This window comes from Ambystoma mexicanum, chromosome 9 (genome assembly GCF_040938575.1).
Source record: "Ambystoma mexicanum isolate Mex_15411 chromosome 9, UKY_AmexF1_1, whole genome shotgun sequence".
Classification (NCBI taxonomy): domain Eukaryota; kingdom Metazoa; phylum Chordata; class Amphibia; order Caudata; family Ambystomatidae; genus Ambystoma; species Ambystoma mexicanum.
In genome coordinates, this window is record NC_090931.1 from 910,626,142 (window position 1) to 910,653,565 (window position 27,424).

Here is a 27,424-nt window from a genome sequence, read left to right on the forward strand (position 1 = left end):
GTGTACGTGGCCCTTATGCATCCTCAGGGACTTGACCTCCCACACCAATTCTTGCCAGCTCATGTCTATCCACAACACTTTGCTCCTGCACACCCGCCGCTCTGGAGGCTCACACTTACACCTCCCGCGGCCCATGCCGTGCAGCACTCAACATTTCTAGCACTTTGTCTATGGCTCACCCTCGAGCTCGGACTCTGCAGCACTTAACACCTCTTCCCTCTTCCTTTCTGCACTTGCACGTTCTGAATACTCACAAGGCATAGTAGGCTCGTCCCTCCACCCTCTGTTCTTAAATATTGTGTTTTAATGTGTTTCCTTCCCCTGCTCCCACCCTGCCCTGTGGACGCTTTGAAACAGCATTTTCTTATTGTATAAGCACCTAACAAGCAAACAATAAAATAGATGTAGGTTGGATTGCAGGGGCATTGCATCGCAGATACACAGTGTTGATCCCTCAGTGCCATCTCGAAAACACAAAGAGGGTGTTTGCAAGAGCACTGCAAAGTCTCCTTCTCAGTTGCACTGAATGATGAGCATGTTTGAAGCACTGCAGAGTGAGAGCCTGTAAAGTTCTGCAGTGTGTGCTTCTTTTAAGCACTGCAGAGCAAGCATTTCTAAAGGACAGCAGAATCAAAACGTGCAATCACCAGAGGGAACACTGCAGAGTGATTATCTCTGAAAGATAGCTCAGTAACCATCCGAAGAACTACAAAGTGGGCATCTTTGTGACATTACACGGTGAGCTTGTATAGACCAGGGCAGAGTGAGACTCTCGGAAGAAGTGTAAAGTGGGCCTCTCGAAAGCACTTCAGAGTCAGCCAATATGGTTCTTTGGAGAATTGCAAAGTGAGAACCTGTTCCCTCTGCAAACTATATGAACTGAAAGGGCCATAGACAGCTACTTACCCTGGAACCGAGCAGAGCACTGGGATCTGCAGGGTCGCCTTTGTCTCCCTTTACTCCGTTCATGCCAGGGCGTCCCTAGCGAGAGAGGTGAGAAGAGCATTAGAGGTATTCAATAACAAGCCCATGCTCCACAGAGCGCTGCAAGACTCAGAATCAACACACTGAGAAGGAAGGAGTGCACGCGTTCACTCCTGCAGTGCAAGTACTCCACACAGACTGACATTCAGCACACAAACAGACTCTCACTCAGCATAACACCAGGGCGCTCTCGCACTCAGCATTACACTGAATAATGTTCAGACTCCGCGTCGCACTGGGACAGTCCCACACTCAGCGTAAATTTGAAGCACAATAGTGGGGAACCTTCTATCAGCATAATGCCAAGACACCCTCACATTCAGCAGAATGCCAGAGAATGTTCGCAGCCTGTCTAGTCTCGGGAGGATAGCTCATGGGAAACGTGCTCGCCTTGGAAGCAAGACAACACGGAGCAGCGCAGGTTCGATCCCCGGGTCCGCGCTTAGAAACCTCTGGGTATTAAGTGCGTTATAAATAACCTATCATATCATATCATATCCAGCCCACACAACACAGAGGCCTTCTCGCATTTTCCACAGCACCAGGGCACTTGCACATCCGGCATAGGGTGCAACCACAATTATGCACATAGGCAGTCAGGAGGACCTCTGAATGCAGCACAGTATCCAACCATCAGAAATCTGCATGCTGGGGGTGTGGGGCAAGTTCTCCAGCAAGGAAGGTGGCCATGAAATGCAGTCTTAGAAAGAGTCAGGGATTTTGTATGGTCTAATAAGGAACTGGATGCGGGCGACTAGACGGAATAGATTGGATCCCAGGGAAGATGGCTCGGATGAGAGGAATGAGGAAATTGATCAGAATAGGATAGGACTAGATGAGAGGAGGAAAGCATTTGGTAAGAGCAATGGGTTGGGTGAAAGGAGAACTAGATTGCGGAAAGGATATATGCATTGTGTGAAAAGATGCATCAATTGAGCAATTGGAGGTATGAACTGCATGAAAGGTGGAAACTGAATGGAACGGATTCGAAAAGAGATGGAATGGATTAGTTAAGAGGAGGAATGGCGTTTCACTTAAGTATAAACTGGGATAGAGAAATAATATAATTTAGTTTGCTCAGAACAGTACTAGAGGAGAGTGAATTTCAATTTTCCTTACGGGTCTTCCGGGAAATCCGATCTCCCCTTTCTGTCCATGACGGCCATGTTGACCCTAGAGAAGAAAAGGAGAGACAATGTAATGCGTGAGACCACTCCACAAAACAACCTTCCATCTGGTCCACCTGCTTATTGGTTACTTGTTACATGCTCATGCAAGGCGTACATCTTCTTCGGAGCTTGCCCAAAAGACGACGGGGAATCTGGGAGTGCGATCAGGTGATGTGGGCGGAGGGTAGAAGGACTGGGGAGAAGCAGATAAAGGAGGCGCAAAGCTCCCGGTGAACGTATGTTCAGAAAGTGACCTGGAAGAAGTAGATATGAAGGTTTCTTGTAAATGCAGACTAACCCTCAGACAGGGATTAGAATGAGAGGACTTTCAGGTTTTTGGAGCTTGCTTGCAAGTGGTGTAGCGGGTTGTCCTTGGAAATCAAGCTGCGGGCAAGTTTCTTGTAGGATGATACTTTGAAGTACATGCAGCAAGAGTGTCAGGGCCAGTGTGGTATACGGCCCTGTGGCTAAGCGAAAGGTCCTGGAGGTTGCTCCAGGAAGAGATTGGAAGAGAGAGCCATGCATAGTGTGATGAAAGAGCTTAGGAGTTTGGCTTTGGATGGAATAAGCATTATCAAGCCAGAATACAATGATCTCCCAAACAAGGGAGGCCTGGACGGTGGTAGTGAGAAGGGAGTGCTGTGGAAGTCTAAGCAGAGGTGGTAATCATAGGTTTTAGACAACTTGAGCAATTTGTGGTTGAAGTGAGAGCTTGTAATGTATTGCAAAGGAGAGTAAAATGGTCTTTTAGTGTGCATGTCTGCTATTTTGGCGACTTCTTGTTGCAGGGTTCTCGGATAAAGGCATTGGCAAGGGAAGGTGAGTGGGGATAGATAGCAGGGGAGGTTGGTGCACAGGTGAAGGAGTGGATAGGTGGATACGGAAAGTACCAGAGTCCTGTGTGCTGACATGATCATACGCTGTTTGTCGCAGTGACACTTGGACATATTTTGTATCCATAAGGGAGAACGAATGTCTACTAACTGGCAGCCATGGAAACCGTGAGCTGCGCTTGTCATGAAGGAGCCGGAGCATGTGATTGGACTAAAGTTCTCGCAGGCTGTACAGTGAGCTTTGGATCTGAGCTGGTTAATTTAGGGAAAGGCAGCGCTTGCATGTGTAAGGCTGCAGTGTGTGTAAGTGGCTGTGTATGTTTCGTAGAGATGATACTATATTCAAAGGTGAGTAGGTTGGTTGGGTGGGCAAGAGGTAGTTAGGCTCCTGAGAAGTGCCAGAAGGATTTTCCTAGACCCCAAGTTTAGGGTTCAGGAAGCTCAATCTCCATCCAGGTTGCAGGGCTTTTCTGCATGTCCCTGACTCTCCCAAGGGGGGGGACAAAGTAAATCCGCCAAGCGGGCAGCATGGTGGCAACGTGCAACATCATACAATGATATATTCCTTATATAACTTGGTACAAGCGAGGAAATGCAGTCTAGTGCAGGCAGATAACTTTAGGGAGGGAGTCTTAAGTGAAGTAACTCCCCCTGAAGTCACTGAATACCCAGAAAAGTGAGTTCACAATGCAGTGTTTTTGGTCAGGGGTTTTGGAATTGAGGCAAAGCACACTATTATACAACCGGTTAAGCACAAAATGAAAGTCTGTGGTTATCGGAAATGGCGCTGTCAAAGTTAAGGCAGAGTCAGCACAAGTCTCGGTTGTGTTCCACTTGTGCCCAATGTTTTCCTATGGACCAATGCTATGCAATGCCACATAGAGAAGCACAACACCTCTCTTTAAAGGGAAAAGGAGCCGTCAAAGCTGGGGTGCAGGAGAAGCAGAGTATGCAGGTGAAAACCCTGAGCTAAGGGGGTCAACTCTTGGTCCTTGGAGGAAAAATGTAAACTATAGACATATAGGCACACATCAAAGCACAAGAATTTAAAGAGGACTAAAACACAACCCTTGTATGCATGTGGCCTGCAACGCCAGCCGAGTAGACAATATAAGCGTGGCCCCCAGAGTGCGCTAGTCTTGTGTGCAGTTTGCAAGGCGGATGAGAGTTACATATCAAATGCTCATCTTGCCATTAACAATCGGCATCAGACCCAATGACTTACCGCTGGGCCGACTGGTCCACTTGGTCCTGGATCTCCCTGCAGTAAACACAGAGTGTGGAGAGGGAGAAAGTTAAACATGCTGCCTCAAAAACAAAAATCGCAATCTGGCTCTGCTAAAATGTGTGTGTGTGTGGCCGCGCACGCGCGCGTGGGTGTGTGTGTGTGGAAAGGAGGAGGTGATTACTTAAAACAACATCTGTAATTGAAATGAGCAGCATTACTCCAGCATTTACAGTTTGGCTCTGCCATTGCAAGAGAGGACCAACCATTTGCAAACCACTCTGTCTGTGGTCCAGATCAATCAGTGGAATCTCTGTGTGGCATAACAAGCAACCCCAGGCACGATTCTGCCTCACGGGGAGCCATCAGTGAAGGACAGTGCTGGGACCTAGCCAGGGTGAGAAGGTAGACCATAGATTGCCACACGTATGCCACAGGGGAAGAACATGCTAAAAAGTACCATGCAAACGTTTAAGAATAACTATCAGACTTCTCCAAGGAGGAAGGTATCCCGGCATTGTGAGCACTGTCTGGGCATCTCCGGTATTTGGTGTAACCAGATGTAACGCAACATCTGAAACCATTCAAACAATGACACGGCAGGATATAATTCAACATCTGGAGTGAAAGGAAACTGGGGGAGGTATTTAGAGCAGAGTCTGGTACATCACCACATCATCTAGAGCAGGGGTCTGCAACGTGTGGCTCTCTAGAGGTTTTGGACTAGGACTCCCATGACCCCCCACTATTGACCATGTGGTGTATGGCTGATGGGGTTGTAGTCCAAAACATCTGGAGAGCCAAAGGTTGCAGACTCCTGATAGTCTGGTGAGGATAGCTCAGGGGCAACGTGCTCGCCTTGGAAGCAGGAACACAGGGTCCGTGCTTAGAAACCTCGGGGTAATAAGCATGTTATAAATAACCTATCATATCATATCATATCTAGATCAACCGGAAGAGGGGAGAAATGAGCAGGATATGGGCAGAGTGAACTATCTCACAACATCTGGCGAAGAACATCTGCCCAAGCGGGCAGCATGGTGGTAAAAGAGGTCCTGTGTAATGGTGGAGGAGTAAAGGTGAGGAGAGTGGCCTGCATTTGGGGGAGAGGTAAATGTATAACGAAGCAGACACCTGGAGAGAGAGTGCAGAGAACTAATGGGGGATGTGGTACAGTGAGTGCAGTGAATAATTAAGACAATCACATACTCCACTCTAAAGAGGTGGACACCACTGTGTACGGGTTCCAGACACCCCAAACAAAGATCCCAGAGGACATGGTAAATAATGCACACAAACACAAAGGCCACCACTGGCCACTCGATAACATGCATTGGGAGTCAGGCGCTGAAGACTGCAAGTAGTCACCCCCATAATCAGCGGCCAGGCGATCATGTGCAATGGTAACAAACAGGCCAATGTCGGAGGAACTGCTTCCTCAACAAAGTCTCACCTTTTCTCCTTTGGATGATAAAGATGGGATGTTTCCATCAGGGCCGAAGTAAGCCGCCGGCTCTCCCTTTTCACCCTGCAACAGTGGGGAGAAAAGGAGGCACTTAGCTGCAGAGAACAATCTGGGAGTCCATTTAACATAATAACAGTGGGGGTGACTGAAGGAGCCTAGTGCATGCTGCATTACAGACGTTGAAAGGGGGGGGGCATTTTATGAAAGACAGTAAAAGGGAGGGCTCATGCTATATCACATATAGTTAGAAAGGACAATGTTGTTCAAGCAACGGGTAGAGGTGGGAAAGATCTGTCCAGGGCAATTTACTGCACCCCCAACCGCATTTATCAGCTGTTCCCAGCACACAAGAGTCATTCTTTTTGGTGTTTTTTTTGTATTTAATGTTGGATGTCTGCAGATCCAGCAGCCAGTGGATAATTCGGAATGGCTATTATCTCAAAAAAAGGCGCAAATGGTGGGTGATTATAAATTGGATGGATGCATGAAGTTGCATGCTGTGTGACATAATGGGGGTAATTTTCTTCCTGGGCATAAATTGGCTGGAGGGCACTTAGGTGCATACAGGTTCCCTGCATGCAATTTGTGTCATTTGCACTATAAAGTTCAACAGGTAGGTGTAAAGTCGCTTTTCTTTTACCTCTACCTTTTGCTCTTCGCAGAGCTCATGGAGTAAATGCCACCTGCCATTTACGCATGACAAGCAGCATTCACAATTGATTCCATAGGAATCCAAAACATTTACTCCAGCCTGAAAGTGGCGTAAATGCTTGCACGTTTGCATGACTGAAAGGATGAGGGTTTTGCGGAAATGGTCCAAAAATCAGGTCAGGAAGCAGACATAGAAGTCTATGGGAGGAAAGCAGAAAAAAAATATTTCCTAACACCAAGGATCTACAAGAGACAGGAAATATTTAGAGAACTTAAGATATTTGTAACTAGTCGTTCCTGGGGAGTCAGGCAGTTAGAGAGCTAGTTAGTGTACTAATAAACTTATTTTCTTGGAATTCAATCCAAGATGTTCTGTAGTTGTTCAACTTTGTAACAAGTAAGCCAAAGGCTGAGAAAAAAAAAACATGTTGTAAGAGCTCAGTTAGAGCAAAGTACCTCAAGGGTGTCTAGGCTCTTTGATTCCTCAGCCACCCCCTTTGCTGAGTCTCCAACACTTTTAAGCTTCTAGGGGGAGGTGAGCAAGTGATTGCTAGTATTGAGGGAGGCCTGGGAATTGGATCAGATAGGAGGGGCTAAGCCAAGAAAAGAGACAGAAAATGTCCTCTTAGTACCTGACATTGAAAGAAGAGGCAGCTGAGTTTATATTTTCTTCCCATACCCTATTTCCATGGGTTGAAGCATATTTGGCTGGGGTTCTAAGGCTGATGAAAGCCCCGAGCCTCAGGGGATATCCTATGTATCCTGAAATGTGGTAACTAGACGAGAAGGTGCGCAAGAGATATCAAAGGCAGTTTAGGTGGCATGTCCGAGGCAGTCAGGAGGAAAGGCCATCAGCAACCACTGGCTCTTATTCCTGAGGCTCTGGGAAGGGGGTCTGAGGGCCCGCATCCATATTCTCCCTGTTCCTCACATGAGGATGCAACTTGAGTGGGGAAATGGAGGCAGCAAGCGTCTGCGCCTGAGGATGTGTGCTACGGTGAGTGTAGGTGTACCCCAAAGTTATAGGCCGCTTGCACGACTGCGAGTAATAGGCTCTTGGTGTCACAATGATAAATGAAGCCTAGAGGTTTCCAAAGTGGTGATTGCCAGGTGGATAACATGAGTATTCCACAAGGCAATCAGGCCCTGTGTGGCATCCGGTCCATCTGAGGGCCTGCTCCGATTTTTCCCAATATCCTTCAAATCCCAGAAGCGAATGCTAATGCTGCCATCTGTTCACTGTCTGCCACAGACACCCAAGATCCGGGTCCTTTGCGCTTTAGAAATGTAATAAATAAATAAATAAAAAACAAAGCAAGACTAACGCATGTTGTACACCCTAGCGAAGTAGGGGGTCACAATATTGCACAAAATGTAAAAACAGATATACTAACATTCATTTGTTAAGTAAATATATCTGCAAAGACAACACTTCTAATCAAGGTGGGCAGGGTTGGCATGGGTAGCGATCATTAACAGTCAGACAGCTCTAACCTTTGCCCCTGGAGATCCAGACAAGCCTGGGGGTCCATGGTCTCCCTTAGGACCCATCGGGCCCTGCGTGGAAAATGTAAAAACAATGATCAATAGCAGTGCATATCAACCACAATAACACCAGTAGAAGACATCCCCTTTTCACAGAAGACAGCCATGAAATAATGTCTCCCCATCTTCTACACACTAGACAGCAACATAGTAACATATTCGCTCTTCATGAAAGGCACTGGCATAATACTATGGCGGTCCAGAAATAAGGGTGCCGGTAGCAGCGTACCGGCACCCTTTCAGGACCATCAGACTACGAGAATGCCTGCAGGGACCCGCCCCATGCAGGCATAATTTTCACAGAAGTACCGGCCCCTGCAGGCATCATTTTCACAGAAGCACCAGCCCCTGCAGGCATCATTTTCACACTGGCAGTGTTAGCAATGGTGCTGGTGCTTCTGTGTCCCCTATGGGACTCCACGGGAATGGGGACTTACAGGTTCCGCCCCTGACATCCCGAGCCACCGGTAATGTCCCGGTGGAACCGGGATCTCAGGCGGTGGAACGGTGTTACGAGGTCGGCGGTACCCCGATGGTAGCACTGTCGGGTTAATGCTGACCTTGTAATGAGGCACAAATCTCTCTTCACAGAACACAAACATACTACCACCTCAATCATTCACTTAAAACACAAGTCTGATAAATATTTCTGTGACCACATACATACCCAAACAGGTCACAAGTAAAAACCAAAAGGGAAACATAATACTGAAAAACGGGTCAGTTTCCCCGTGGCAAATGAGCGCAAAAAGGCCAGGGGAGTGAAGCTTATGGCTTCACTTCTCGGTAAAACTTCAGGACAGGGTCAAAAACATCAGCACAAAGTTTGGGGGTCCTTAGAATATGGAGGGAAAGTTGCCTACAAGAGAACTCTTCCCTAACAAAAGGCCCATTCCCACAACATTCCTAAACAGCCTACACCACAATAATGACACCTCTAGCTCTTTCCCCACTGTGCTACACCAACCAACTCCCTCTACACCAAGACTAGTGAGAAAGACAAGAGTTATTATCATTCCCTTCATGGACAACAAGTAACAGAGCAACACAGCACACCTAAAACACCAAAGGACTAATGCATGGCTCTATTTAAGCCACTGGTTTGGTGTTCATCTCTACTGTACCACACAGGCATTCATGCATTAACATGTCCATCTCCCACATTAGCCATCAAAGTTACAACACCCCACACATACATATATAATCACATATCCTCCAAAATGTGTGCACACAAGCAATACACATCACGTCTCGAAATCAGGCGGTAGTGGCAAATAACATACCTCAAAACCACTAAACTCTTGCATATGCACACATTAGTCCACACACACCGCACAATGCAAGTAATAACACATTCTCCGTCACCGTACACTTTGTAATAAAAGCTCACTCCTTCACGCCACCCATCAGTGCAATCGCTAATCATCCTCCACAATGTAAAGATTTACTCCTGCGCCACCAGCACACCAGTGCCATACACCTCACGGCAACGGGAATGGGAGATTTTGCCGCAGCATTTTTTTTAAAAGCACATTTCATTAAGTTTCTTCCAAGGGATTTTGCCTGCGAGGGTCCCGCCAACCCCTGCATACATATATTTTTGGCAAAATTACCCATTCAAAACGAGTTAGAAGAAATCTACTTCTGGAAGGAAACCTCGACACGATCACATAAAACCAGCACAACACTGGTGTCTAGGAGGCAGCACAACATGCAGTTGGTCAACGGCGCTAACAGCACTCCCAACTGTGGCGCACCACTTTACTTACCGGGAATCCGGCCTCTCCCTGCCTGCCCTGCAGGGAAGAAGAAAAAACACATCAGCGTCTAGAACATGAACATTTGACCTTGTGAGTATATAGAAGAGCGGAACTGGGCAGTGACCTCACACAGCCACAAAGGGAGAAAAGGCGAGATTACATTCCACACAACTTTCTCACGTGCAGGCAGCTGACAGGGTCCCTCCAATAAATGCTTCTTCTTCACCACATAGACCACGAGGGCACCATTCCACAATGGCATTCCCCTGTCTTACAAAAGATGGGTGCAGGCAAAAGAAGAACCATTTGCAGAATGGTGCCCTCCTTGTCCATGTTGTGAAGGGGTGCCCAACTTGCGTATGACCAGGATGCCAGGCTTGGCTTGTGCCCAGGGTGCCACCCTGAAAATGTAACTTGCACCCTATCCCATGCTCAGCTCACTGCACCGTTGGATGCCATGTGCAGCTCTGTGTACTCTGGAACACCATGTTTTTCACAAAGGGCTCTGCAATTGAAATGCCCCTAACAATGCACGCACTGAATGCCATGCTCGGTTTGTTTGACTTTTGGAATGCCACACTCTTATCCTGCACACTTGCACGTGCCATGGGAATACTATGATTATTTAATTGTGTCCTGGGAACATTTCCTTACTGTGCCCTTAGGACGCTATGCTCTGCACTGTCGTGCGAATGCCACACTCCGCTTCTAAAGGGCATTTTCAGTTCTTTTTGCAACATGAATGTCATGCTCAGATCCATTTGCCCCAGAAATGCCATGCTCATCTCGCACCACTATTGCAATGCAGCAAAGGCATCTCAATGTGCCCTTCGAATGCTTTTGTCAGCAATCAGTCCTGTTAATGCCATCACTGACTCCTGAGGAAATTGCTCTTGGTTCTGCCCTCAAAATGCAATGCTTGACTCCTTTCCTTGAACTGCAATGCACAGCTCTGCATTACTCTTGGAATGTCATCTTAGCCCACTAAGATATGGGAATGCCATTCTTAGCTTACTCCGCTCTGGGAATGCCATTCTTCTCGGCTTGCCACGCTCAGAGTTTGGGCAAATACCATGATCAGCTTATCCTTATATGGGAATACTATGTTTAATTAATCCAGCCCTGGGAATGCCATCTTTACCTCATTATGCCCAGATAATGCTATTCTCAGTTCATCCTTTCTTGGGAATAATATGGAATATCTCACCTCATCCTGCCCTGGAAAATGCAATGCCGCACTTGATTATTCCCTGGGAATGTTATGCTGAGCTCATGCTTCCTTGAGAATACGATAACGGCATGCTATGTTCACCGCATCCTGGCCATGCAATGCTCTGCTTTCCTTGCCATAGGAATGCTATTGTTAGCTCTCCCTTCCCTGAGAATTCTGTGCTCTGCTCATTCTGTTTTAGGAATGCAAGTATCAGCTTATTCTGCCTCTCACTTTTGCCTGGAAATGCGATGCTCAGCTCATCCTGCCCAGGAAATGCAATGCCACACTTGACTATTCCCTAGGCATGCAATGCTCAGCTCTCCTTGTCCTGGGTCAGACCATGCTCTATACTTCCTACTCTGGAAAAGCCATGCTCAGCACATCCTGCCCTGGAAATGCAATGCCACACTTAATTATTCCCTGGGAATGCTATGCTTACCGCACCCTGGACATGCAATGCTTGTCTTGCCATAGGAATGCCATTCCCAGCTTACCCATCAGTGAGAATGTTGTGTTATGCTAATTTTGCCTTAGGGATGTGATTATCCGCTCACTCTGCTTTTGACCATTGCCTGGAAATGCTCTACTTGTCCTGGGGCATGCTATGCTCTATTCCTACTCTGGAAAAGCCATGCTCATCTTATCCTGCCATGGACATTCAATGCCACACTTGACTATTACCTGGGAATGCATTGCTCAGCTCATGCTTCCCTGAGTATGCCGATAATGCCATGCTGTGTTCGTCCCACCCTGGACATGTAATGCTCTGCTTGCCTTGCCTTAGGAATGCTATCCCCAGCTCACCCTCCCCTGAGAATGGTGTGCCCTGCTCATTTTGCCTTAGGAATGTGAGGATCATCTCATCCTGCCCCTCACCCTTGCCTGGGAATGCGATGCTCAGCTCTCCTTGTCCTGGGGCATGTCACACTCTATTTGTCCTACTCTGGAAAAGCCATGCTCAGCTCATCCTGTCCTGGAAATGCAATGCCACACTTGACTATTCCCTGGGCATGCAATGCTCAGCTCTCTTTGTCCTGGGTATGCCATGCTCTATACTTCCTACTCTGGAAAAGCCATTCTCAGCTCATCCTGCCATGGAAATGCAATGCCACACTTGACTATTCCCTGGGAATGCAATGCTCAGCTCTCCTTGTCCTGGGACATGCCACGCTCTATTCTTGCTACTCTGGAAAAGCCATTCTCAGCTCATCCTGCCCTTGAAATGCAATGCCACACTTGACTATTCCCTGGGCATGCAATGCTCAGCTCTCCTTGTCCTGGGTCATGTCATGCTCTATACTTCCTACTCTGGAAAAGACATTCTCAGCTCATCCTGCCCTGGAAATGCAATGCCAGACTTGACTATTCCCTGGGCATGCAATGCTCAGCTCTCCTTGTCCTGGGACATGCCATGCTCTATTTCTCCTACTCTGGAAAAGCCATGCTCAGCTCATCCTGCCCTGGAAATGCAATGCCACACTTGACTATTCCCTGGGCATGCAATGCTCAGCTCTCCTTGTCCTGGGTCATGTCATGCTCTATACTTCCTACTCTGGAAAAGACATTCTCAGCTCATCCTGCCCTGGAAATGCAATGCCAGACTTGACTATTCCCTGGGCATGCAATGCTCAGCTCTCCTTGTCCTGGGACATGCCATGCTCTATTTCTCCTACTCTGGAAAAGCCATGCTCCGCTCATTCTTCCTTGTAAATGTCATGCTCGGACCACCCTTCCCTAGGAATGTCATGCTTAACTGCAACATGCAACATCATCCCATTGACGAGTCACCAATGTACTTACGTTGTGACCCGGTAAAAGTACACCCGATTCCTGAAAGTAAAACATATTTAGTTGACCTACTGGCAGCCACTAAGTTCCTTCCAAATGACTTCAGCCACTTGGCTGCTATCAGTAAGCCAACCCGTGTGCAATAATAACTAAGATGGCACCTGCCAGAAAAATACACTCACCCATGGCGCAGGGCTACCTTAAAGTACCAACTCATAACAACCTTAGGCTATCTTGTGTCAAGAATAAAAACCGTAAATTAGCAAACATGAAAAAGCGTGAGGCCTCAGGCGACCCGGAACACTGCCCCTGTCCACGCTCCAGTGAACACAGCGGGCGGGGACAGGGGCCACAGACTTTGCAGGAAGCTTGTCTTGCTAGTGGTAGACTGATCCACACGGAAGCACCGAAGGAAAGGACACAGAAAGAAGACAAACAGGAAGACACAGTCACAGAAGGCGGGAATTAATAGAATCCCTAGTTTCCGGCCTTGCAAAATGGTGGCAAAGAAGGAAATGAGGTTTGAAAAGAGATATGGTTGTCTATCAACTGAGGAGGATTGGGAGAGTGGGCAGGGAGGGGATGGTGCCTCCCTGAAGACACAACTTCCGACAAGCTGTCACAGAAATTCCATAACTTTGGAACACAGATAACCCACACTTGATCACCCCGGAGCTGTCCCGCAAATGTTGCGGCAAGACTATGCAGGCTGGCCTGGATCAGCCAGCTTCAACACAACTTGGACAATGAAAACTCGCTTATGTGGTACCAGGTGTCAGATTTTGGTGCAGCCTGGAACTCGCCATAATGACTTGTCAAAGATATAGGCCCTCATTACAACACCGGCGCTAAACCATGGCGCTATTAGCACCATGGTTGGTGCCGGTGTTGTAACGGGTCCGCCATGGTTCAATGGGGAATGACCAACCCATTCCAAGGTTGGCGGGGCGGTAATTCCCCATTGAACCGTGGCCCTTCCCCATTTCCATTTTCGCCCCATAGGGCTCTATGGGAATGGTGAAGGTGCTAAATACGGTACCGCAAATTGCGGTACCGTACTTAGCACCAGGGTCCCTTTGCGGGTCCCTACTTTAACGGCTGGTGTAGACCAGCCGTTAAGGTCGGGTCCCGCAAAGGGACCTCGTAGTAAGGCGATAAGTGTTTAACGGCGCCGCAGCCTTTTACGGCGCCGTTAAACACTTAGCGCCAGGGTCGTAATGAGGCCCATAGTCCGAAAGGGAAGCATTGGGACAAGCGACCAGACAGCGTGCTAGGCTGGCAGTCTGAGGATGTGCAGGACTCGGGCACCAACCAGATCCACCCAAAGGGAATCACCCTAATATACTTACCAAAAGGGTCTTAAGAGTTTGTGTAGAATAAAAAGAGCATTCACATCCCATACTGATTTTGGTTAGAGCCACAATTTGTGGATTTCCTACTGTTTGTGGTGCTGAATAATCAGACATATGCCCAAAATCCTCCATAAAGTGCTGACACTTGCTTGGTTTGCCCACTTCTTTTCCTCTTCCTCCCTTCCTCTTTGAGCCAGCTCTCTCGCCGTCCTTTTGTATTCAATCACTTTACCCACCCTTAGCAAAAACTCTTCCTCCTCTATATGGGACCGTACAAAAGGAATCTGAGGGAACGCTGACGAGGTTGGCACGTCACCCTCCCCCGTATAATCTCCTGGGTCATGCCATGCTCTCCTGGCATGAATGTCTCTATAAGCAAGGCGGTTGCATCAAGAACAGGCGTGTCTGACCAGTTCTGAGTCAACGGGGCTGAGAAACCTTACCTCATTGACGTGGATGATCTTTCCTGGGGGCCCGGGGGGACCGGGTATTCCAACACCATCACGCCCAGGTTCTCCCTGCGAGGAAAGGCAAACATACCATCATATAAAACATTCAAGTGCAACGGCTTCTCTAAAAGGACCTCCATTTGTAAGTATTTTGATCAGGAAGGAAAGTGTCAGTGTAGTGGGGCTACAACTATTAATCCTGGCTCACCCACACAACGATGTATGTGAGAATTAGAGCTCCAGTTTGCCCTGGTGGCAGAATTTCTTCTTTTTTTTTTAAGTGGTCACCCTTCCGTACCTCCCACCCTCACCAAACATACTCTTGCCATTTACCTCCCTCTATGGGCATAAACAAGAAAGTCATTGCCAGCCGTTTACCCGCAGTGACCAAAGCCGTCATTATCACCCAAGAATCCCAGAGTCTAGACAAACAGCATAAAACCTCCACCTATACCTGCAAAATATTTACATATACATTTACGAAGACTGGGGAAATCCCACCTGTGCTCTGAAAAAGTTGAGACAAATCCCACGAGTACCCACGCTAAGTTCAGAAAATAGCATCTACTCAGGAAGTTGAGAGGGGTATTAGTACTCATCACTAGAAATTCCCAGCATTGGTGGTTCAGTGGTAGAATTCTCGCCGGCCAATTCCCACATGTTGCCCCCCTTCTCAAAGGGAGGTGCAGTACTCCTTTTCCAGTTGTCTATGCTAGCTAATACTTTCACAACGTGTCTAAGGATCCACATAGACTCATGTTTTAGTAGAGGGGCAATAGATAGGCCTAGTCCCCGATAGCGCTCATTGGCTGAACACCCCTCTCTTGTGTCCAAGGAACTAGAATTATAATATTAAATCTGCCAGATGAAGTTCTCCAGGGCAAATGCATGCTTGGGTTTCATAGAATGCAACCACACAGCTGTGAAACGACTTCAGAGAGATGATACTGCACTTCCTGCCATTCTATTCATCGGTTCGGTAATCGAATGCAAGTAGTACTTACCCGCTCACCCTGGTCTCCTTTGTCACCCTTTTCACCCTATGACAAAAAATGAAATAATGAGCAAACCGAACAATTGACAATGCAAAGACCAATTCAAGAGAGATAGACTATTTCCCTCATTACAAGGTTGGCGGTAGTCCCAGTGACCTACCAGCAACCTTGGCTTACCGCTTCTGTGGTGAAACGGTAAGTTCCCATTCCCGTGGAGTCCCATAGGATTCCATGGGAATGGGAACACTGAAGCACCGGCACCATTGTTAATGACACCGGTGCTTCAGGGAATTATCTGCCGGTATGAGTCTGATCTACCGCAGGTCAGGCCTGCTGGTAGTTCACAGCCCGTAGCAGCAAACACTGAGTGAACCTGTCCAGAAAAGGTGCTGGTAACATTGCTACCGGCACCTTAATTCTAGACTGGCTCACTCCTAATGAGGGCTAATGTCTGCAAACCAAGAGTTTCAAGTGACATTCTGTGTGATAGTACATTGCATTGCTGGATTCAATGGCATCTCCGACAATGCCTCTTCATGACTGCTTTGCTCTTGGGCTGCATGGGAGCTCTGGGCAGGGCATCATGGGAGTGTTTTGGCAAAGGGTTGGATGAGAGCGTTGACAGTGCACTGTGGCTAATCCCTAGTGGTGAGGTTTGATTGGATCTATGTTTGAGGTGGGGTTTGATGGAAGCTATGTTTGAGGTGGGGTTTGGTGGGAGCTATGTTTGAGGTGGGGTTTGGTGGGAGCTATGTTTGAGGTGGGGTTTGGTGGGAGCTATGTTTGAGGTGGGGTTAGATGGGAGCTATGTTTGAGGTGGGGTTAGATGGGAGCTATGTTTGAGGTGGGGTTTGATGGGAGCTATGTTTGAGGTGGGGTTAGATGGGAGCTATGTTTGAGGTGGAGTTTGATGAGAGCTATGTTTGAGGTGGAGTTTAATGGGAGCTATGTTTGAGGTGGGGTTCGATGGGAGCTATGTTTGAGGTGAGGTTCGATGGGAGCTATGTTTGTGGTGGGGTTCGACGGAAGCTATGTTTGAGGTGGGGTTCGATGGGAGCTATGTTTCAGGTGGGGTTTGATGAGAGCTATGTTTGAGGTGGGGTTAGATGGGAACTATGTGTGAAGCAGGGTTTGATGGGATCTATGTTTGAGGTGGAGTTTGATGGGAGCTATGTTTGAGGTGGGGTTCGATGGGAGTTATGTTTGAGGTGGGGTTAGATGGGAGCTATGGCGTTGTTTCTTGAAATGTGCTTTGAGCGTGGGCTGTATGGATGCTCTCTGGGAGTGCACTGTCTGATCCCAAAGGAGGTGTTGGAATAAGACTATCTGGCATTACACTTTGCCCCGGTAGAGGGCTGGGACAGACATCTCTGGCAGTGGATTGCAATAGTGCTGTGAGAGGTAGGCTGGGAGAGGAGCTATCTGGCAGTCCATGGTACAAAATGCTCTATGGCGGAATGGGAGTGTCGTTCTCTGACACTACGCCAATGGGAGGTGGTGCAAGTAGGAGTTTATAAGGGGCTGGCCACAAGTTCATAGTAAGTGGGACTTATCTGGCCATGCACTGTTGGAAATGATTGCTGTGGGGTTTAAAAGGAGTCTTGGCAGAGCTTTGAGGAAATGCATAGAAGTTGGTTTGTAGTGGGGCTCTAGAAGTATACTAAAAGAAGTGCTGGAAAATAGAGCTCTCTGGAACTACACCTTGGCTAGTGGTTGGATCTATACAGAAGTTAAACATTTGTATTTCTTTATGGGGGTTCCCACCATGCACCCTTATGCCCCACCATTCTCGGCCCCCTTCTATCCCTTACCCTCAACACCCATACCTTTTATGGCTCTGAGGAAATGCTGATTATGGAATCCATTTTCCTAATCATGGAGTTTTGCTCTTTTTCATGAACAAATGTAACTCCATCATAGTCAAAGTGCTTTGAGATATAGTTTATGCTGTGGTATTGACTTCCAATGTGGGGTTAATATGCGCAAATGCATTCATTGCTGATGTAAATTAGGTGTGTGCTTAGCATTCTTTGCTAACATATGTTTGGAGTGTGCTACATCAGAACGTTCATGTGTAAGGTTCTTGAGTGCATTCTCTTGTCATGTGACAAGGCATTACATAGGATGTAAAGTTGCTGCGCGGGTGCAGGCCGGAACATTCCCTTCCTAAAATGAGTGTCTATAGGTTTCGTCCATGGGTCTGCAAGCTGCATCTCTCCAGTTGTTTTGGACTAGGACTCCCATGAGCCCTGACAATTCACAATGATGGCTGGGGCTGCTGGGAGTTCTAGTTCTAAACATCTGGAGAGCCAAAAGTTGCAGATCCCTGCGATAGTCCCTTTTCTTGTTTGACCAGAGTGTCTTTTCTTATTCCTGTGACTTTTAAGATTCATTTCGGTTGTGCACTGCCTTCTAGTGTAAATTTAGTGTGTTTCTTCTCTTGTAAATTTGGGGTGCCTCACAGCATTTCCATCTCAAGAACAGACGACACATGCTCGCTTCTCCGATAAGGTCGCTTTGCCAAGACGCAGTTTCACCTTGTAAATGTTTGGTGTATTTTTCAGGCATTCCATTCTTGTGCACATTTGGCGAGTATTGGGGCATTTCTTTCACATTTAAGGTGCTATGCTCTAGGGCATTCCTTTCTCACATACGCTTTATTTGTATTGGGGGGTTCCCTTCCCGCGCTTGTGGCATTGAGGCTGGTGCATTCTGGGGGATTCTCTTATTATGCAAAGAGGTGTGTGTTGGGGCATTCCCTTCTTGTGTAAGGTCTGAATGTTTGGGGTTTTCCTTTTTCACATAAGGAAGGTGAGCAGTCAAGTATGTTTACTATTCACTGGTCACATGTCAAGTAAGGTCTGGTATTTGGTTCCACCTGCAAGTTTGGTGAACATCTGTTAATTACTTTTGCATGTGAAGCTAATGAGTATTGGGGACATTCCCCTCTCGTGTAATTATGGTTCATTCAAAACATTGGCCCTCATTACAAGTCCGACGGAAACCGTGTCGGAAAAACCAGCGGATTCGTAATGATTTACCGGTGCCTGACTTGTCGGAATAACCGGGGCATTACAGCCCCGGCGGTCTGGTAAGTTAGGCGCCGGTAAAATGTTGATCCCCATTCCCGTGGACTCCACGGGAATGGGGAACCATGGAAGCACCAGCACTGTTAATAATGGTGCCTCCATGAAAATATGCTGGCGGGTGCTATTCTGCCTGCCAGGGTCAGACTTGGCCGGCGGAACGGCACCCGCTAGCAGACTCGTAGTTTGCCGATCTGGAAACAACGGTGCCGGTAAGCTTACCAGCACCGTTGTTTCCGGACCGGCAAACTTCTATTGAGGGCCATTATTTCCTCATTCAAGATAAACCGGCCTGGGGTGTCGTACATTCATGTAAGGCTGCTCGGGGCTGGCACATTACTCGGATGTAGGAATATATGAGGACGCTTGTTCTTTTTCATGCATGCCTGGTGAGTGTTGACACCTTGACATGTAAAGTTTATGAATGCTTTGATCTTCCTTTCCCGTGCAGGGCCGGCAAGTCTTGGGATTTTCCTCTTCTCCATTAAGACCAGAGTGTAACGGGATGTTTCTTCTCATGTGCAGTGGAGGAGCATTCCCTGATCGTTTAGGGATGAAGAGTGTTGGGATGTCACGTAGAGCCTGATGGAAGGGGGCGGACGCTTCCTGCGCATGTACAACTCAACGAGTGCTGTGGCATCATGTTCTAGGTGAGTCCTGAGGTGTTAACTACTGTATAAGGCTGCTGGGGGCTTGGGGGTATCCATCGCTCAGGTGTGACTGGTGGGTGTTGCTCTGCCCCTTCTTATGCAAGGCTGACGGGCATAGGTATATCATCTTCTCTGGAGCGGATAGGCCAATGAATACTGACATGGCCGTGTTTCCTTTCCTGCTGATGAGAGTCGGGATGGTCGCCCCCCAGCCCCCCAGAACATAAAGCAGATGAGTGCTGGGGGTGTTCCTTTCCAATGTACGCCAATTAATGTTGATGCTCCACCACATAGCACAAAGTGGCGCGCCATCGCTTTCAAATTCATATTCGCATATGACATTTTCATTGTTTTTGTGAATGGGTGTAATTCCTGCATAGAATCCAGGCAGTGCCGGGCTGCCGTGCGGTTTTAAACTGAGTCAAAAATACATGTTAATTCTGCTTGCTATGCACATACATTGCGGATGGGATTAACATGAACTCTATGGATTCTCCCTACTTTTTGCCGGTGCAAAAAGATATGGTCCATAGAGGATCCTGCATCTCAACCCGCATACAAATTCAATGCGGGCCATGATGCATTTGGATCTGGTGCGTGGAGGGGCTGGGAAGGTGAAGCAGACTTTACACTCCGCCCCAAGCTCTGTGCATCAAATCCGCAGGTATTGCATGATCATAACTAACTGGCGGCGAGAGCAAGTCTCCACCATGTAATCACAATGTGCACCCTCCATTCGCCTTTTGGAGAAGGAGGTATTAAAAGGTCTGCTTAAGGTTGAGGTGGACTGTGACTACTGACCCTCATAGGGAAGAGAAGAGGAGCTCATTATTAGTAGACTGCGGCTACTTGGAACCATCGAATTTCCCTGCCACTTAATGTTCACAAATCTTGGGGTCATCCAATCTAACTAGTGAGGAACAAAGTAAACAAAACAATACTCATACGTGGAAAATCAGTATCAGATGACCTACAAGGGCTTGTAAAAGTCCTTGCAGCTCATTAAGAGTTTTTCATACTTCCCATCGACAATACTGGGTGCAATAATTACCATTACCCCATAGGGTATCACAAGCACTCTGCATGGAGTATGATGACTTATTGCCACTAGGGGGGGAACATCCATACTGAAAGAAGTGCAGTGTTTCTGAAATACTGCATGTCAGACTTCAGAAATACCTCAATCATCTGTTTTCCATGTAAACGTGTTCACAAAGGTTTACATAATAGATGCTCACATTCGTGTCCCCTTTTGCCCCCCCAATATCTTGTTTACCTAAAAGTGAAGGAGATGTACCAGCACATCATTTAATGGGAAAACAGGGAGAACAAATATATTATTTGCACCTTTTATCAGTAAATAAAGTGCTTTAAAGGGTTGTGTTCAACCGTCTTACCAATTTCATAGACATTCACAAACTTCGAGACTCATTACAAGCAGGTTTCCGCTCCTGTCACTCTACAGACACTGCTCTCATGAATGTGTCCAACTTCATCACCTCTGCTAAGCACTCCAATCTACCTCCATAGTAATTCTTCTTGACCTGTCCGCTGCCTTGACACTGTCAATCACTATGATCTCCTTAATACTCTCTTTCTTCTTGGGATTCGTGATCAAGCCCTTGCCTGGACTGAATCCTACTTTGCACATCGCCAATTCTCTGTCACCTGGAGCAACAGCGCCTCTCAACTCACTCCTCTCACTGTTGGTGTTGCACAAGGCTCTGTACACCTCTGCTCTTGGGGCACTAATCACCGCCTTTGGGTTCTTGTACCATTTCTTCACGGAAGACACCCAAATCTTCTCTTTGCCTGAATTCTCCTCTGATCTCCATATCAACATGTCCAACTGTCTCTCTGCCATTCAACATTGGATGGTGTTGCACTCTCTGATATTACACTCTACCAAATCAGAGGTTCTCTTCTCCCCGGTCAAAGGCTCTCTCTCATCTCTTCCTCTGCCTATCCTGTTCCCACCTGACACTCTCCCCTACTCTTCTTCAGCTAGAAACCTTGTTTTAATCTATGATCCTTCTGACACCTTCTCTACTTTCCTCTCCAAAACTGGAACAGCAACTCGCCTTTACCTCCTAAATGTTAGGGAAATCAGGCACCTGCTTCCTTTCAACATTGGCAAGCATCTCTTAACCACTCTTGTCTTCTCTAAACTGGACCACTGTGCCAGCATCCTCTTTGGTCTCCTCAACTATGCTTTCTGTCCTCTCAACAAGATCATTAACTTCGCTACCAGGACTCTCTTTGAACTCCCTCACTTCACACCTTCTTCTTCATGCCGTCACCAGCTGAATGGCTGATGATGCAAAACATGGCCAGATTTAAATGTCTCCCCTTGGTTCCCAAATCTCTCCATGGTAAGGCACCACTGTACCCTCATCTATCAAACTCTACAAGCCTTCTTGTAATCTCTGCGCTGCCTTCTTGACTATCCTTGTGGCTCCTCGCCCTCCCTGTGCTTACTCACGCTTCCGCTCCTTCTCTCTTCTTGTTCCACTTGCATCGAATTCTCTTCCCCCGGACATCTGAGAAACAGTCCACACAGATTTGTTCAAAACCAAATGTAAAGCCTACCTCCTCGCCTATGAGTTATCCTCTTAACCTACCTCTCATCTGCCAGCTAGCTAACATGTTTCCCTCGCCTCTAACCTGCCTCTGTCCCTCACTTCCTCTGCCTCCACACTAGCACTTCACCCATCATGGTCACATCCCGAGCACAGCTGGCCGTACCGCAACATACATTTAAAATTAGCTGATGTTCATTGTCCTTAATCTATGTATGTCCATTTATGTATTTTCTACGGTGACTGTTACATTTACTTCCCTCCACAACCTGGTCAGAATGTCCCTCAAACTTTCCCCATTGTAAGAAGCTCAAAGCTTCCCAACACATCTGATTTTTTATCTATTGTACGTTATTTAGTGATCAAAAGAGCATTGCTCCTCCTATATATAAATACGTAAATAGATACCTAACTGTTTTCTGGAGGTATTTCTAAATTGTGTAGTAGTTACAGCATACAGTATACAGTATTTAAAAAATAAAACATGGGGCCTCATTACGACCCTGGCGCTAATGGTTTAATGGCGCCGTAAAGAGCGTTGGCGCCGTTAAACCATTAGCGCCTGATTACAAGGTCCCTTAGCGGGTTGGAGGCTTTAACGCCTGCTTTTTGCAGGAGTTAAAATCCAACCCGCTAAGGGACCTTGGAGCTAATTACGGCAACCGTAATTTACGGTGCCGTAATTAGCGCCTTCCCCATCCCCATTATGCCCTATGGGGCAAAATGGGAATGGGGAAGGGCAAATGGTGAATGGGGAATTACCGCCCCCGCCAACCTTGTGATGGGGGCGGTAATTCCGCCATCCACCATGCCGGAGACCGGCATGGACCATGGTGCTGATAGCACCATTGTCCAGCGCCTGGGTCGTAATGAGGCCCATGGTGTGAATACCTCAGTGCTCACAATGAGTATAGTTGATAAAACCAAGTAATATTCCAAATACTGCATGTTTTCACCATTGCAGCATACTTCTAAGGAGTGCCCTTGTGTACATCAAGCATCCCATGTTTATAATGGAGACTTTAAAAGGGTATTAATGGATGAAACAGAGAGTACCATCCCAATGGCACAAACTGATTCAGTAGGAAGGAATGGCAGAGGCTTTGCAAACTTGACGGTGCTCATACTGTTGTATCTCTTCTTACTGATTTTAAACAGTTTCATGTTAAGGCCACAAGAAGGAACCATTAGGGTGTTTTTTGGTACTCACCGCAGGTCCGTGCAATCCGTCCAACCCTGGGCGCCCATCAAGTCCGTCAATTCCAACATCTCCCTGAAAGAAGAGAGATGGCAAGGTCGTCAGCATCCTCGTTGCGGTTCTCTAATGTGAAAGGTTACGCGTCTGTAGTAACAATGGTGCTCCAGGCCATTTGGCTTCTTCCATTACCGAGATATGTGACCCATAAACCATTTTAGGATGAGACCATGAACCGTGTTTTATCGTTTTACGAAACATGAGTCCAGTGAATGCACAGTGCACATCTCCAGCCATGCACGCCATTTTATGCCCCTTGAGTGCCTCACCCATCAGTTAACTATAATCCCCCGCTATTGCGGAAAGGCCCACTGCAGCCAGTGCCTTTACTGAAGATGCTAATGTCCATGTTTCAGTGAGACCATCCACCAAAAACCTGAGCTGCTACTAGTGGTCATGGCAAGAAGGAATAGACGAGGGAAAGTTCTGGGATAATTATCAATTGAGCTTGAAAATACTCAAGAGTGGTTTCAAGTCTGTTCTCCTAATGACAATAGTTTATTAGTACCCAGCGAGGGGGTGGGGAGAGGTGGCAGCCTCTCAGCCAATCAGGAGGCCCAGAACGGGGGCTTTACCACATAGTAGGGGTACAGACTCCTGGGTTAAAAGTCATTTGGGGCTGATTGGTGTTCTCAGCTCCCAAAAATAAGGTGCAACTATTCAAAGTTGTGTGTGCTTCTCTCCAGGCATTTTTTTTTATTTTTTATTTGTTTGGATCAAATCTGACCTTTACAAAAACATCAACATATTTACAGCTTAAAAGTGATTAACATTCTATAACACTTAAATTTAGTTTAAACAGTTAAGCCAAAAAAACGAATTAAGAAAAAGATAAAGTAAGAAATAATGCGGGGAAGAAAGAGGACTGCAGGAAGACATTCCAGGCATTATCCCAAGGTGTGGATTCAAGTCTGAATCCAGACACCAATCACAAACAGGAGACACTGAAAAAGGATGGACTAATTAATAGAAAGCGTAGAATTACACGTAACCGCTGGCAACCTGTTGGGCTACTTCCAGATAATCGTACTTTAGCGTATCTGCTGTATTACAGAAGAGGATACGCCATATGCCCAATTAAGGACCCCGTCAACTTGTCAGTGGAAGGCATTGAGACGTTTCGAGAGTAACATGCTTAATTAAGGATACATAGCCTCCGTCATGCCTGTCTTTTCATGGAAACTGTAAAGGGGGTCTTTAAGAAGCCATATCCAACACATCAGACAACAGCTGCTTATTTCCACTCCCCAAATCAAGAAAGTGTCTAAATTCCCATCAGAAAAATGACAGGTGCAGGCCTCCCAAAAAAGGAAACTGTGCCCCAGCAATGCTTAACCTCAACACAGAGTGGGTTAAATGGCGCACACTCCAAGTCCAGTATCAGACATTCTGGAGGAGCTTTCAAAAGTCCTCTGTTTCCAACTATGCTTAGGGTTGAAGGCGCAAGGCTCGACGCCTGGCTTTATAGGTACAAAGGATTGCACGCAGCTGGTGAAGTAGGACTATGGAAAATAGAAATACGCCATGCACGTAACTGCATCCCCACCCAACGAAACAGACCCCTGCAACCAAGGAAGCCCAACACGCATCTGCTTAGCAGTGACCTTCCAATGTGTGTGACGTCAGCAGTCTATATCGAGATAAGTCATGATTCTGTGTCGGTGTGGTCAGGAGCCACCTCCCTGATCCAGATCATGCACAAGGCCAGTCATCGTGTGCAGGATACAGCCGGGCATTCTTCTAAACTCCATGAGTGTACATGGTCATTCCTAAAGGCAGTGGAGAAACTTTGCTGAAAATGTTGGGGGGGACATGACCTCTGAAGAAAAGGTGCCCCATTCAAATGAATGGGGACAAAATAGTGTGCCATGAAAGTTGGGAGGGACAAACACCCCCGTCTCCCCCTAAAATTACGCCCATGCCTAAAGGTCTGATTCTACGGTGCGCATGGCACATTTCCCCCCCTAGTGCAAACCCTTGCGCTTCTGGGCTCTGACCACACAATATCCTCTCCACACCCTACTGCACTTTTCTTGCCTAGAGTCCTATGAGAAACCTTTATGAACCCAAAGGAAGCAGACACTACTGCCACCAGGGTGAGGGTCTGTCGGTGGTTATAGCTACTGAAGAAGGTACGGGCGCCACTGGCAGTAAGGCTTTGTCTGAAGGCGAGACTCTGTTTTGGCTGAGACCTCCCTGTCAATGGCCTGCAGAGGCAGGCACTAATGGCACTGGGGGTGAGGCACTGTTGCGCTGTGTCGCCTACAGAAGCAGAACCTAGTGTCAGCGGTAGGGCCACAGGTGGTGTGTCGCGGCCGCTGGCAAACCCTGCAGTGATGTGGTGATGTGACTTATGCACTTACCTTTTGGCCGGGCATTCCAGGTAGTCCAGGTGCCCCCTAGGGAAAAAAAGAAAGAGGTACAATATCAGGTTACGGCACTTAGGTGGGTGATGCTCAAGGATGTGGGAGCTGGATAATGAGATACATGTTGTGGTGGCTTTGTGATGGAAGAAGAATGTTCTGAAGACTTGGGTTGGGTCATGAAGAAGCTCTGTGCTGATATTATTTATTTATTTTGGATTTGTATAGCGCACTACAGCCCGGGGCATCGAGGCGCTGTAACAGGAAAATGAACGTGAGCTTGATTAAGGGTTACAAAAAAGCTGCCCAAAGTTTCTTAGTTCCAAGATAATAACAGAATTTGCAAACAGTTATCTAGTGGCAAAAACAGGAGAAAGCTGGCCCGAGTCTTGCAACAGGCTTGGCGGTCCAGCTAAACTGTAGGGTGCCAGGTGCAGGTTCATTCAGAATCAGACAAATAGCAAGGTTTTGATTGCTTTTCGGAAGGCAAAGTGCGAATCAATGAGCCTGATGTGTGGTGGTAGAGCATTCCAGTGGGATGCTGCGAGGGAGGGGAAGCTCGTCCCGCCTGCACCCACTCTTCAGGTTTTAGGCAGGGAGATCCTATTGGTGCAGGCAGTCCTGGTGGGCCTGGTTGACAGGAACGGGCTTCTTTTTGTGAGTGTACGAATAACCTTCAGAGTACCACAGTGAAGTGTGTTTTATATTGCTGTCAATCTCAGTGCTGGAAGTGAGACCTCTCAGTTCAAGTACTTCCTGTGACAGCTGTCGCATTTGCTGTCATGGAAGAGGAAGCTCATTTGCTTTCTGTAGTTGAGCTGAGAGCCCTGGTGATATTATCACTGATGGCGAGAGTGCTGCCATCTTAGTTGGTGGAGTTAAGGAAGAGCTGCGTCACTCTCATTGTTGGAGTGGAGGGCAATGACAAGCTCACTGTTGGAGGCATCAGACTTGGCAATGTCATTGTTGGATTGGAGGGGTCCTATGGTGTCCTTGCTCCGATTGACTCATTGTTGGTGGTGAGAGCCCCCGCAGTAGCATTGCTGTAGGCCAGCACTCCGACTGTCTCATTGCGAAGGTGAAAGCTCTAATAATGTCTTGCTGGGGTGCTGATGAGACGGACCAGCCAGCCTCATTGCTGGAGATGAGACTTCATCTACACTTTCATTGTTGGAAATGAGAGCTTTCACAGTGTCATTACTAAGGGTGAACGTTCTGGCAGTCTCCTCGCTGGAGAACATAATATAACTGTCAAATTGCTGGACCAGAACATTTTGACAGTCTGACTGCTGGATGTGGGAGCTTTGACAGCCTCATTGCTGGAAGCTAGATTTCTGACAGTCTCATTGATCGATTGGAAGCTGTGACAACGTCACTGACAGAGGTGACAAGTTGACGGTGTCACTGGTGGAGGTACGAGCTGGGAACTCCACTGCCAGCAAATTTGAAATGACATCTACAGTGCACTGAACTTTCCAGTGATAATGGACTAGACACAGAATATGCTATTTTTCCAAATACATTACCCAACTGGCAATGAATCCCCTGCATTCATTGGTAAGAGAACGCCAAGTAACAATTTACTTACTTTCATCCCAGGTGGTCCAACCGCCACCTGCAGGAAAAACAAAACAAACAACAACTCAGAATATGCGCCTTTGCCATCACGCGCGACGGACAGTGGGGGTAGAAAAGGGGAAAATATGCTAGAGTCCTGGACATTACACACCTCATTGTCCCACCTCTTTCAATGTCTAAACAAATAGATAAAGGGGACAGAACTGACACAGATCAAGCAACCACCACAGGATAATGTGGAAACCATGCACACTGGCGGGGTATGTGAAATAACTGGCATAGCGGTAGGATTTCACAATGACCAACGTAGATAAAGGGAAAGAGAAATGATTGCATGCGACATCCACTGCACACAGCCACATTCTGCACCAAGGCCCGCCGCCACCCACACCCTACTGCCATGCACACCATAGAACATAGTACAATCAGCAAAGGGAAACAGACATCTGAAGAAATGTCCATTCCAAGCAATGCAGACTTGTGT

At 47.3% G+C, this 27,424-nt stretch overlaps 1 protein-coding gene across 5 annotated transcripts in view; it reads right to left on the reverse strand.

The window, feature by feature from the left end:
• Nucleotides 1-27,424, reverse strand: part of COL18A1 (collagen type XVIII alpha 1 chain) — a 448,272-nt gene that overhangs the window by 48,693 nt on the left and 372,155 nt on the right. For 4 of the 5 annotated variants that reach the window (XM_069616076.1, XM_069616073.1, XM_069616072.1 and 1 more), the window contains 12 exons: nt 26,951-26,977; nt 25,363-25,398; nt 22,955-23,017; nt 15,439-15,474; nt 14,429-14,503; nt 12,646-12,675; nt 9,642-9,668; nt 7,822-7,884; nt 5,665-5,739; nt 4,212-4,247; nt 2,104-2,157; nt 907-981 (listed from right to left, as the gene is read on the reverse strand). In XM_069616076.1, coding sequence (XP_069472177.1) covers nt 907-981; nt 2,104-2,157; nt 4,212-4,247; nt 5,665-5,739; nt 7,822-7,884; nt 9,642-9,668; nt 12,646-12,675; nt 14,429-14,503; nt 15,439-15,474; nt 22,955-23,017; nt 25,363-25,398; nt 26,951-26,977 — 597 coding nt within the window. The remainder of the gene's footprint in view (nt 1-906; nt 982-2,103; nt 2,158-4,211; nt 4,248-5,664; nt 5,740-7,821; nt 7,885-9,641; nt 9,669-12,645; nt 12,676-14,428; nt 14,504-15,438; nt 15,475-22,954; nt 23,018-25,362; nt 25,399-26,950; nt 26,978-27,424) is intronic. The other variant, XM_069616074.1, reaches the window with a different exon arrangement.